At 33.2% G+C, this 13,198-nt stretch overlaps 3 protein-coding genes across 3 annotated transcripts; 1 reads left to right on the plus strand and 2 right to left on the minus strand.

The window, feature by feature from the left end:
• Positions 1 to 116: 116 nt before the first annotated feature.
• On the plus strand, positions 117 to 4,092 carry LOC111680251 (probable tRNA N6-adenosine threonylcarbamoyltransferase, mitochondrial). The gene is made up of 4 exons (XM_023441879.2): positions 117 to 2,698; positions 2,825 to 2,958; positions 3,085 to 3,546; positions 3,604 to 4,092. Exons 1-4 carry the CDS (start codon positions 2,505 to 2,507, stop codon positions 4,038 to 4,040), a joined length of 1,227 nt encoding a protein of 408 aa, XP_023297647.2. The 5' UTR covers positions 117 to 2,504; the 3' UTR covers positions 4,041 to 4,092.
• Positions 4,066 to 6,611, minus strand: LOC111680247 (Golgi resident protein GCP60). The gene is made up of 4 exons (XM_023441873.2): positions 6,388 to 6,611; positions 5,865 to 6,292; positions 4,723 to 5,175; positions 4,066 to 4,649 (listed from the first exon to the last, which is right to left on the minus strand). Exons 1-4 carry the CDS (start codon positions 6,467 to 6,469, stop codon positions 4,233 to 4,235), a joined length of 1,380 nt encoding a protein of 459 aa, XP_023297641.2. The 5' UTR covers positions 6,470 to 6,611; the 3' UTR covers positions 4,066 to 4,232.
• A 1,883-nt stretch (positions 6,612 to 8,494) lies between these two features.
• LOC111680244 (AP-1 complex subunit beta-1) lies at positions 8,495 to 12,435 on the minus strand. Its single transcript, XM_023441870.2, has 5 exons — positions 12,333 to 12,435; positions 11,939 to 12,064; positions 10,771 to 11,814; positions 9,886 to 10,704; positions 8,495 to 9,831 (listed from the first exon to the last, which is right to left on the minus strand). The coding sequence occupies exons 2-5, from the start codon at positions 12,044 to 12,046 to the stop codon at positions 9,043 to 9,045; spliced, it is 2,760 nt and encodes a 919-aa protein (XP_023297638.2). The 5' UTR covers positions 12,047 to 12,064; positions 12,333 to 12,435; the 3' UTR covers positions 8,495 to 9,042.
• Positions 12,436 to 13,198: the final 763 nt, after the last annotated feature.

Raw genomic sequence — 13,198 nt, forward strand, 5'->3', positions numbered from 1 at the left:
TAAATTATAAAAAAAACACCAACATTTTAAATAATGTTAAACTATTTTCTAGAAAACAAAAAATATTGAAAAACTTCAAAATAAAAACATTTAAAAACTATTCAAACAGCAGTAACAATAATTTATCTATAATTATAATGAAAATTAATACCAACAACAGAATTGAGTATTGAAAACAAAATAAAAAAATTAAAAAAGAAAACATTATTATAAACCACAAAAATATAGTTATTTAACATTAAAAGTCTACCTAAACATTATTATTTCCGTTTATTACTCTTATTTAACTTTACGTTAATTTAATTTGTTTTAACAGTTTTTCCCACTCTAAACCACAAATTTATTATTAAATAAAATAAATCAAATTCCACAAAACACAACTCTAACTATTCAAATATTTCTCTCTCTCTCTCTATCTAACTATTTCCCCCCTCATGCAAAAGCAGCACTTTGTCTTTATAAGGTGTGTTATAATTAATAATTAAAACAAAACAAAAAAAATTAAAATTAATCTAAAGTGAAACACAAAACGTGCATAAACAAGAAAAAATAGTAAGAAAAAAAAAGTAAACAAAAATGATTCTAGTTCTCTCGTCGTAATGAACTAATGCATTTTTTTAATTTAAATTAAATAAAAAAAGTATATTAAAATATATTAATCATTAATAATAAAAGCAAAAAAACATATTTTTATATATACAATTATCAATTTTTACATTATATTTTAGTTTTAGACATTGTAATTATTGATTTCAGATATTATAATAAAGAATAAAACCAAGAAATAATAAAAAAATCTACATTTTTGTTCCTTTTCTTTACTTTATACCTTTTTTTCTTTTGTTTATTATCGTTTTGTTTATCTCTGTAAAAAACAAGAATTCTAAGTGCTACATTTAATATGCATAAGCGCCAAAATTGTTTAATATTTGTTTTTACAAATTGGCCTTAGAATGAGGTCTTCATAAGGTTCCAGGACCTTTCGAAGCAAATTTATCGTGCAAACGACAACACTTCTGTTGATATAATAGCTTAAACTAAACAATTTTTAATACGTCGGTTTTGCATTTAGGACTAAGCCAAGAAATTGGGATACTCCTATATAAATCCGTTGGTAGGATTATAAACCGTGATATTAATCGGCAAGGTCTATGCGGGATAAGAAAGTGTTGAGCCTGTTGCTAAATCTCGATCTCAGTTCTAACAGAGCAACTCTTGTTTTTCAATAAAATTCAATACAAAGTCTTTTTCAGAAACCATAAATCGTAACAGGTGTAGGGTATCATACGGTTGGCTACGCCCGACAATACTTTCTTAGTTTAGTTTAAAAGGGTTGTATATTAATGTATACATCCACTCGGAGACCCAAAGGTCATTGTGGATTCCTTTAATAAAGAACAAGGAGAAATCAAAAGAAGACAAGAGAAAAAAATGAGAAGAGTGTGATTTTCCCTACAAAAAGAGAACAGAGAAAGGAAGTGGTCATGGAAGGGAAATCCTTAATTGTCTGTTATCTGAAAATCCAAAAAATTCCCCTGATGAAACCTATAATATTGCCTAGGTTGCACCCTGCGACATCTCCTAGTTCATCGTGGAATCCTTTACCTAGCCATTTCAGTCTCAGACTCTGTAATCTGCGACGGTGGCATAAAATATGCCCTACTGTCTCCAGATCCTCTTCGTCCGCACACAACCTGCAAAAATCCTGTGTGTTACCGACCCCATTACCTCTAAAGGCTCCAATTGAGCAGTGTTCGGTTATTACCCCTACTAAAATCCTTATACTCTTTCTGTCCAGTCCTAATAGCATTCTTGTTGCTTTTGGATTTAATTAGTATATAGTAATGACAAATCGGGGGTTTTACCGAACCGACCCTTCTATCGAGCTCCAAATCCGAACCCTGTCGGGCCAATTCATCTGCAATCTCATTAGTGTCCCGGTATCCAACACAGGCTTAATGTGTATAACCTGACTTACACTTCCAGGTCCCTTTTGCAGCTGTTTACCAAGCTAGAATGTAACGTTTTACACTGCAAAGCTGTAAGAGCTGCCTGACTATTAACATAAATCGTCACTTCCGACCCCCTAGTAATGTGTGTCTTAATAATATACATGGATTTCCATATAGCCAGGATTTCCGCTTGGTTCAAAGGAAATTCTCGTCCTATTTATATAGCAAGCTTGAAACCTTTGAACACTTTGCAACAAGAGTTTTTTTTGTGGTAAAATTGAGCGTTTAAATGGTCTTCACAAGGGTATAATTCTTTAAAGTATTATATGGCCTCCTCAAGAGATTAAACTGTAATTAAAACTGTTAAGTTTTAACGGTCTCGACCAGGGTAAAAAAAATTTCTTTCTGTGTAAAACATATGTTTCACAGCTGTGTTTGTTTTGGCCGTTGTCTTTTCCTTTTGATAAGTAGTGAGTGGTGAATGTGTATTTGTTGTGTTTACATTAGTAGTTTTTCTACTCTCTATTATTAATACTACTTTTATAAGTGAAAATGTTATTAAATTGTAAAAAATTATTGAATTATAAATGCTATAGAAATCTGGCGACTATTTCCAATAGAAACTTATGTGTTTTGGGTATAGAAACTTCATGCGATGACACCGGCATTGCTGTTGTTCGCCATGAAAATGGTCAGAATACAGTGTTGGCAAACGTCTTAAATTCACAACAAAGTTTTCATATAAGGTGAGTTAGTAGGTTTTATTTTAATTGTTGGTCCTTCGAATCAAAATAACAAGGAACAAAACAAGTTGGATTTCAAAACATTTTTACTAATTTATATAAATTAATTGTGTTGTTTTTTTTTCACAGATATGGCGGTATAATACCACCACGAGCACAAGATCTTCACAGGTCAAAAATTGCCAATGTATTTGAACGCTGCCTTAAAGAATCAAATCTTAAAGCTGAAGATATCGATGCTATTGCCGTTACAACTAGACCAGGTTACTATATTGAAATGGAATAAGTTATTTGAAATGAAATTTGATAACGGAATATACTTCCAGCAATACCGTTTTTAAACTGAAAAATTTTCATCATTAACATTTATTAATATTTTTACTTTTTAGGTTTACCATTAAGTCTACTAGTTGGTTTACGTTTTGCCCGTTATGTAGCGCGTTTATATAATAAACCTTTGATACCGGTACATCATATGAAAGCTCATGCTTTACAAGCACGCATGGAGTATGATATACCATATCCTTTTCTATGCCTTTTAATAAGTGGTGGTCACAGTCAATTGTGTTTTGTTAAATCTGCGGAAGAGCTTCTGTTATTAGGTGAAAGTTTAGATGATGCTCCTGGTGAAGCATTTGATAAAATTGCTCGACGTTTACGGCTGTATATAAATCCCAAATATACTAAATGGAATGGCGGTCAAATTATAGAAGATGCTGCTAAATATGCCACAAATCCTGAAGCATTTGAATTTCCTCTACCTTTGGCTCGTATGCGTGATTGTAATTTCAGTTTTGCCGGTATTAAGAATAATTCATTTAGAGCGATCAGGCGTCAGGAGTTGAAGGAAGGTTTGTTATTTTGAATTTGTCATTGCCAAGATTTACTTTTTATTTTCTCATAATTAGCATGTCCCCCAGATTCGGTTATAACAAATTATGCAGACTTTTGTGCGGGTCTTTTGAATGCTATAAGTCGTCACTTAATGAATCGTACTCAAAGAGCTTTAGAGTTTTGTATAGAACGTAACTTTTTTGGCAGTGGGTCACGTTCGCTAGTAGTATCTGGAGGTGTGGCCAACAATGATACAATTTACCATGATATTTCCCACTTAGCCGAGCAATTCGAGTGCAAAACGTATCGTCCCTCTAAACGGAATTGTTCAGATAATGGTGTCATGATTGCTTGGAATGGCATAGAACAGGTTTTGAGAGACAAAAATTGTCTTAGATGGGATTACAATGACATAGACATACAAGGTAAAGCAGAACTAGGAAAGTCTTTAATAAATGAAGTCACAAACGCCAGTATAAAATGTAAATGGATACATCAAAACAGAAGTTGATAGCAATTAAGTGTAGAAATTAAAAATCAATAAAACATTTGTATAATACGAATTACTTTAATTTTTGTTGATCTTAAAATGTTTGTTATTTTAAACATAAAAGTTAGATACATTAATAAATATTATTAAATAATACATTTAGGGGATAAATAAAAATAAAAAATATGCATATGAATGTGCTGTAGATTAAACTTAACGCTCGTAATAAACTCGATAGTAAAGGGTTTTTGAACGCCATATACTGTAGCTATTGTCAAATTTCAAAAGATAAACACCTTCACCCGGATAGATGTGTGAGCCCACATAGACCTCATTGAAGCATTCTCGTCGATAAATCGGCACAATTATAGAAATTGGTGGCTTTATGGAGGAATTACTTGTCAAACTACTGCGATCATTTGCTAATGAACCACATTCAAGATCTTCATTGGTGGACAAATAATCTTCATCTAAAAATTCGTCATCATCATCGCTGTCGCTAACATGTACGGTGACTTCTTGTGTAACCGGTTTACTCCACTCGAAGTAAATACCAAAACCAATATCGTAATTATCCGTAGCAAATTCCCAGAATATAGATTTACCATTAATATTAGTGGGTACTCGTACCTTTAATTTTGTTGCAATAAAAGTAAATTATTTGAGTTTTTTCTAACAATAAAATCGTATATAAACAACTTACTGTCACCGTATCGCCATGTCCTATAGTTATGACACCGTCCCCGTCACCAGCCGATACTTCAGCTTTAAATTCTTCTATATCCGGTCTTGTCCATATTTTTGCCGGTTGTATTAGTACGTAATCTTCATCATCGTCATTGTTATGCAATTGTAATTGTTGCTGTTCATCATAATGTTGCTGCTGTTGATTATCTATAGATAATTGAGATAATTCTTTATTTAAATCATCCTCAATGTTCCGATGTTTCGCAATTGTGGTAGTGGAAACGTTGCTATCGTTACCATCACCCAAAGTGTTTGTAGTTGTATTATTATTAGTTAAGTTTTCAGTGGGATTATTTTGATTTTGCATGTGTAATTGCTGCATATATTGATGATAGTGTTCTTGTTGCAGCTGATGTATGAGAACAGCTTGTTGTTCAGGATTACCGGGAAATTGTTTTTCAGCATAGGTCTAAAATTTAGAAGAGAATTTTAAATATCTTAATCTAATCAAAATAGAACTCGTAATTTGTTAATAAAACATCTTTGTTGTTGTATTGTTGTTGCTGGGGTTGACAGCCTTTGACCGAATAATTCGGGTCATTCCGGTACGTAGAACCGGCTGTCGAGAATGACAAATTAAACATTAATAGGCAATAGAAAATCGTATTTACACACAAATTAATAATGAAATCGTTATAAAATTCGATTCAAATGTGTTTTGTAAACATATGCAAAACTAATACTGTGGAAGATTTACCAGATAGGCCTATAATTGTTCACATTTAAAGCCCTTTTCTCTCTCTAACTTATTACTTAATAATGATATTTCATTGTATGACATTTTTCGGATTGGTCCATTTCTTGTAATGTTCAAAATTTATAAAATGTATATCTTAATACATATTCGGCCTGTCATAAAAACCTACCTCATAAGTAAAGAGTATAGCCGAATATTATTACTTCATATTAAAATCCGTCTATTCTTGCCCAAGACAACATTTTACAAACAAATTAAATGTAATAGTAAGAAATAGGATATTTATAAATAATTAATCAACAGAAAAAAAATACTTTGTCTGCTGACACTATTATTTGTATATTGACCCAAATAAAAAAATGATTGATTTGTTGTTGTCTCTATTGTTTTTTTCCACCTACCTTGAACTGTTGATATGTTTGCTTGTTAAGCGCATCTTGTAGTTGACGTCTTTGCATTTCTTCTTTATAACCCTCCTCTAATAATTCCTGTTGTTCTCTTTCCTTTTTCTCCTTCTCTAATTTTTCTTGTTCCATACGTCTTAATTCTTCCTTTAAAGTTTCATCACGATTTTTTCTTACTGCTTCGACATAGGGACGAAAAGCACTACACATGGTATCCAAGAGATCAATGAAACCCTCCATAGCCTGTTCACGGCTAATATTGCCCAGCATTTGCCAATGTAAACGTCGATCTTTGCCAATTACATCTAGTACACCCAAAGCGGGTGCATCTTTGGGATCGAAAGGTCCACATGATGCCTGTTGTTTAAATGCAATTAATTTTAAATTATCCTCATATGAAAGATGTATAGCTTTTCCAGAATTTTCTGTTTATTTAAACGGGAAGAGTTAATTAAAATTAATAAAAGTTATGCTGTTGTGTATAGAATATTTATTTCTTTTCGTTTTTTTTTTTGCCTACGTTTGTAAAACTGCAGAGCCATTCGGTAAAGTTCCTGCAATGGAAAACCCCATTTCTCCAACTCAGCTACATTTTTATCCATTATATATTGGTATTAACGTTGGTTTTCTTTAATATAAATGTGTTCTTTTTTATTAAAAAAATATAAAATTCGTTTATTGAAAAAAATTATAAACAAATAGTGAAAGAATTTTTTTCTTATCTACTATAAAGACCTGCGTCGTCAAAAATTATCAGTGGCAGTCGTCACTAAATTTTCGACGGCGGCTTAACAACGGTAGTAATACTTTGTTCACACGCAATTATTTTCCATTTACTCCCATTTTTACCCAGCAAACAGTTACATGACAAAGATGTTGTTTAATCAGAGGTGCAAGTGAGGACGAAGTGGTTCGATGAAACATGCACGATTTTAACATTAGCGTGTCATTAGAGATCATGTGTTTATGCGAGAATTTTGAATAATCAAGCAATGCAATGCTGGGTTATTATATGTGGCAATTTGAGAACACTTAGTTTTTTTAAGCCGTATTAAAAGAACGCATTCTGCATAACACTTATGTTAGGTTAAGAAGGGTTATACACTTTAAAATCGGTACAAATCCACTCGGACACATTAAGGTACATTGTAATTCCCTTCAAGAAGTAAGGAACATTGAGAAAACAAAAGTAATACACTACAAGTAAAAACCAGAAGGAAGAAGTTTAAAGGATATATACTATGTTTATAATTAACAAGTCAGTACCTCAAATGAGAGATGATTTGTGTCCCCCTATTAAGCCCAGCCGAAGAAGTGACTAATGCCTTGACAAAACTTAGTTCCCACTACAATCGATTCTTAGCACTTTAACGACTGGGTGATCAACGAACAACGACTGGGTGTTCAACGAACATCGAACAGGGACACCGACTTTACACGTGTCGCAGCTACAACAAAACTTAGTAAACTGCGAGGGTTAAGTCGTGGATCCTATTTTCCAGGCATTTCAACCTGAGACTCTGTATTCTAGGACAGTTGCAAATTATATGCTCGATCGACTACACTTCCTCCTCATCCTCGCATTACTTACAATAGTCCGGCGTATTTTTGTCCCACTTACTGTTAGCATCCCTATCATAATTCTTAGATTGCATCTATTCAGCCTTATAAGTAATTTGGAAACTCCTACATCAAGTTTTTGCCTAAGGTCTTTGCAATACAAACTACTATTCCAAAACTAGTTTGTGATGTCACGGATTCTTTCGAAATCAGCCTGTAATAGTCATAAATGGGTGGTTTTACTTTCCTTTCTCTGTCGTCTACATCCAGGCTCGAACCTGATCTAGCTAGTTCGTCCGCAACCTCATCTGAAGACAAACAGTCTGATGACAAACATACTCAATGACCCTGCATAAACATTTAAATCCCTCTAATTTCAAAATTTAACTTGTTACTTGTTTTTGTGTCATAAGGTATTTACTAGGTTGAACCTTTTCAAAATTTTTCAAAACCCCGTGTAATAATACATACATACATACTTTATTAATAAAAACGGTTGCCATTTTAGAATTTCGCAAAAAAGAGTGAAAGTAAGTAATGTTATGTAAATAGTTGTTAGATCTTACAACGTCAGCAGTAAAATATGCAGACAATGTTTAATAACAGTGTCAACTTACAAACTTTGTTTGACAATATTGTCAGTAATGCTTTTCCTGACAACATTGCAAATGAAAAATTTTATGTTCAGACGATTGTTAAAGCCGTGATACACGGTTTTCAGATCTTACAACGTTGTCAAAAATGTTCAGAAAATGTCAAATAATCATCTGAACTTGCAATCTTTCTTTTGCAACGTTGTCAGAAAAACCATTATCGAAAATATTGCAAGACAAAATTTGTAAGGTGACACTATTATTATACATTTTCTGTGCATTTTACTGCCAACGTTGTAAGATCTAACAACTGTATACATAGCATTACTTACTTTCGCTATTTTTTGCGAACTTTTAAATGGTAACTAACAACCGTATATACATAGCGTTAGATATTTTCTGAACATTTTACTGACAACGTTGTAAGATCTGACAATCGTGTATCACGGCTTTAAGTAAGAATAATAACAAATGTTTTATTTGGTTAAATATTTATTTTATATTATGCATAATTATGCGTTCGAATAACATGTAATTTTTTGTTTTGGAATAACATACTTATTTAATTTTAATTTCAAATTCATGCACTTACACCCACATTATTTGTTTACAAATTTGTGAGTATGTAATTTTATGCATCTAATCAAACATACATTTACAATAAATATTAATAGTGTTTGTGTTTTATTTGTAATCCAAAGGAATGTTGCTGATTTTTTTCATTCATTTAATTGAAAGATAAAGCCATTTTGGAAAGGTTTTGTAAATTGTAAATTTAGTAGTTCTTGTAACACAATTGATCGTTCAAAATATAGACAAATTATAAAAATATAGATAATAGATAAAAAAACAAATACTTTTAAGGGTACGATACGTGTCAAAATTTTGTTTGTAAAGAGATAAAGATAATTATACTTATATTATTTATATATGATTAATTAAATTCAAATATATTATTGGAGCATCATATATGTATAAATAGTTTATAATTTTATACTTTTAGTAATTTGATTTTAAAGAATTTAAGGTGAACGTATGATGGCTTCGTAGGCAGCAAAGATCATTGGTGCCACCTCTACTGAACGTGATTTCAAGCTAAGTGTGGCATCTGGATTGCCAGGCTGTAATTTCAATTCGAGCAGTACCCAAATGTTATTGGTCAGCTTAAGAGATTGATAGAGCATATCCTGACCCTCAACATTGCGTTTGGCAATGGTAAAAACATTATTAGTGGTCATTTTTGAGGCTATGCCATCAGTGGTACCAACCACACCACTCAACGAATACTGAACTTCATTAGCAGCTGGTATTTCCTTCCAGGTATTAAGGAACACACGCTTATCCAGCTGACCATCTTCGGCAAACAAGACATTACCGTGTATCAAGCAGGCGAAATAGAAAATATCAATATTATTTTTCACCGCAACTTGAAGGTTATTCAATGGTTCCATACGCTGCACTGGACCATGGGTGGCTAGGGACAAACTGGCTTCTGTTGATTGGTTGGGAGGTAAAGGTGCGACTTGCAAAGGTTGTCCGGGTACCAAACCGAAACTGTTCTTATTAAGCTGTATGGCAAAACCGCTCATTGGTTGCATGGCTTTGTTGGTGAATTTCATATCCATGAACACTTCACCATTGCGGCGGGAGAAACTACCTTGAATTTCCAGGCCTTTGCCCTTTTCAGCAGGTAGCCAAACAATTTTGGGAATTTGTAGGCCAACATTGAGTGCTGCTCCACCCAAACCGAAGATATCGCCCAATAAACTAGTTGCACCTCCAGTGGTAGCTTCAGCAGGAGGACCACCAAGCTAGAAGAAAAGACTGTTTTATTTGTATTCAAAATTATAATAAAAATAACCTACCAAAATATCTAAACCGCCACCCAACAAATCTACATTAGTGGGAGCGGCCGCTGGCATTGATGGTGTATTAATGTCCATTGACAATAGATCGCCAATAAGTGATTCTTGATTAGGTATAACCATAGCTTCACCACCAGCAGCTGGAGCGGCACTTGTCTCACCATCTCCAGAGGCAGCAGCGCGATTTGGCAAAGATTTACGTACACCAGCACCGCGTCCTTCAACGAAAGCAGTTGGCGGCTTGTGATAAACACTGGCCAAAGAACTGATGTGGCAAATCAATTCATCTAATAAAGTAGGCTCCAACAAATCAGTTTCTTCCGAAATTAAAGGTTTATCAGCTAAAACCACCTCCTTGGCAGCAGCTGGATCGGTAGACAACAAACGCCAATAGATAAAACCACGATCACGTAAATCAGGATTGTCAGAGTCCTGGGTGGCCAATGAGAGAACATGTTGTACCAACTCCTGGGTATCGGAGGGACGTTTCAAGAAAAGTTTAACAACAGCGGTCAACAACTGCAATTGGACTTGGGCATTTTCATCTTGGAAACCTTCCAGGAAACTATCCAACAACTCATCAGCGTTATCAATGCGCTCAGCATATTCACCAATAATCCATACCATTGAAGCTCTGGCTTCAGGTTCATCTAAAGTGTCAAGATTTTCACATAAAGTGCTGATAATACTTTCATATTTATTGGGATATTTGCGGAAAATATCCTTAATGACCACAATAGCTTCTTGTACCACATAGTTGACTTTAGTTTGGATCAATTCGAGCAAAGTAGAAACACAACGTTCAGCAGAAGTTTCCACCTATTTTAATAAGAACAATAAAGAATTTATTAAGCAGAGATATGTTTATATATTTGCATAACCCACCTTAATAGCACAACGACCAATGGCACGCACAGCTTTGCGCACAAAATCTACGTCTACCTCAGTGGCGTATTCTTTCAATTCACTCAAAACTTGAGCAATATTACTTTGATTAGCCAAACGTATCATAATATCTAGTTTTTCCAATTTCACATAAATAGGATCGTTGTATTTGACAAAGAATACTTTCATTTCATGTTTAAGAATATCGGGACGCTTTTGCACAATTAAATTAATGTTACGCAAAGCCACATATTGAACTTCAGGTTCCGACGACAACAGAGTAACCAAGGGAGGTGCCAATTTTTTCGTGAGAGTTGCACAAAAGTCACCATCATTGGACAACATTTCCAAAAGTTTCATTAAGACTTTTACAGCACTTAGTACCACAGCAGCATTGGCATGAGCCAAACGTGGTGTAATACGTTCACATATCGATTGGGCTTCACGTTCATCCTTAGGACTATAGTTAGCCAAGGAGTCCAGAATGAATACCTGACCCCATTCGGTACATTCATTGAGAGCTGTAAGCAATTTGTTAATAGTGGCCGAATTCATTTCCACCAAAGGTTGGCCCGATTGACTGGATTCATTAATTTCACTTAAAGCAGCTACAGCGTTAGCCACTACCATAGGATTGGAATCGGATAACAAATCCTTAAGTTGATCCAAAAAACCTTGATCCTCAACCATTGAGGCGGAAATGTCATACAACTTGGCTACACAAACAGCAGCCGTTTTGCGTACATAGGGATCTTCATCTTTGAGACATTTGCGTAGGGGCTCGCATAAATATTCGGTAATTTTATCCACACGTATACAACCCATAGTACGTACAGCCAAGGCTCTTATCAAAGGATTGGAATCCTCACAATCCTTAACAAATGTATTGACTGCCATGATGGCGGCATCCGGCTGTGACTTGGCATAGTTCATTAAGTATAAATATACCAACTTTTTCAATTCGAGATTATCGGTTTGCATGCAATTTACAACATCGGGAAAAAGCACGGACACATCTTTGCCCACAGTCATACTGGCAATAACCTAAAAATATAATTTAATTCAATTAATATAAATACTGTACTAAGTGTGTGATAAACTAAATGCATATTATAAACACACAAACAATTGTTCAAGTATGCACACAAATTAAAAAAAAAATACTTGCCTTCTTGACAGCTTCCTTCTTTTTTTCTTTCTTATCATTGTTCAATTCAGATTTGAGTTCGAAAATTTCACCTTTTTTGGTGGTTGAAAAATATTTGGAATCGGTCATTTTCCTATGTTTTTATATCTAGAATATAAAAATTTATTGTAAATTATGCTAGTTGTCAATTATTATTATTGAAAAATCATTTTTTATTATCAATAAAAATGCCAGCGCAGTCACGAATATATTTTTTCCGGGGCGTATACATTCAATCAATTTTTTCACATCTAATTGTGAAAAATTTAAAACAGTTTTTTCTCCAACAATTTTATATAAATTAACATTTTGTTAGCAATTTTTTGAAAAATGTTTGATAAATTTTAATATTTCATATAATTAATTAAAGATTTACCTTATTTTATTGTTAAAATTATAAATTTTCTTTTAGCTGACGAATAACTTTTCACTTGTTTTTTTTCATATAATAAAAAATCCAATATGTCAATACACAGTTGCAAAAATTTAGTATTAAATCATTTTTAGGAAGCGTTTGTAAATAATAATTTTCTTAGACAGAGTTTGAGAATAATTATAAGTTTGAAATTAAACTAAAACTTAAAATATGCTCTTAAAAAATATTGCCTATTAATAATAACTCTGCAAAATTTTGTTCTTGGAAGTAAAATATGCGCCTTGTACCATATTGGAAATTAATTATTTGAAATATAAAAGTAAATATATGTAATAAATGATATAGGAAGGTACTAACTTTATTTAATACAGCCCAATATCTTCTGAATTCTAGTAATTTGTTTGAAATTTATAGTCTCTCGAATGTGGATCAACAAAAAAATATGACAAATGTTGAAAATTTAAGTGGGAAATTTGAATTTAAACTCTACCAATCTGATAAACCTAAGTTAAAAGAAAACAAGTAAGAAATTATAGTCGGGCGAGGCAGACCATATAATACCCTACACCTTTTACAAAAATATAATGTGATATAGTTGCCATAATAAAGCATTTAAGTTGCATTGTACCTTGCCCCAGATATACATACCTAAGCCGTTTATTGTTGAATAAAATTGTGGACATTAAAGTGAAATTTTGATGGGAGCTTTTCATAGGGGCTATTATGGAATTGAGTGAGAATCATCAAGTCTAGTATAGATAGAACTTGGCTTTTGCAGCTTTTTGTCGAAATATTAGTATATTAAACATAATTATTAACTTAAAAGCCCTATTCGGCGAGTTCAGTTGTATGGGGGCTAGATGAAA

Source organism: Lucilia cuprina, chromosome 3, assembly GCF_022045245.1.
Source record: "Lucilia cuprina isolate Lc7/37 chromosome 3, ASM2204524v1, whole genome shotgun sequence".
NCBI classification, from domain to species: Eukaryota; Metazoa; Arthropoda; class Insecta; order Diptera; family Calliphoridae; genus Lucilia; species Lucilia cuprina.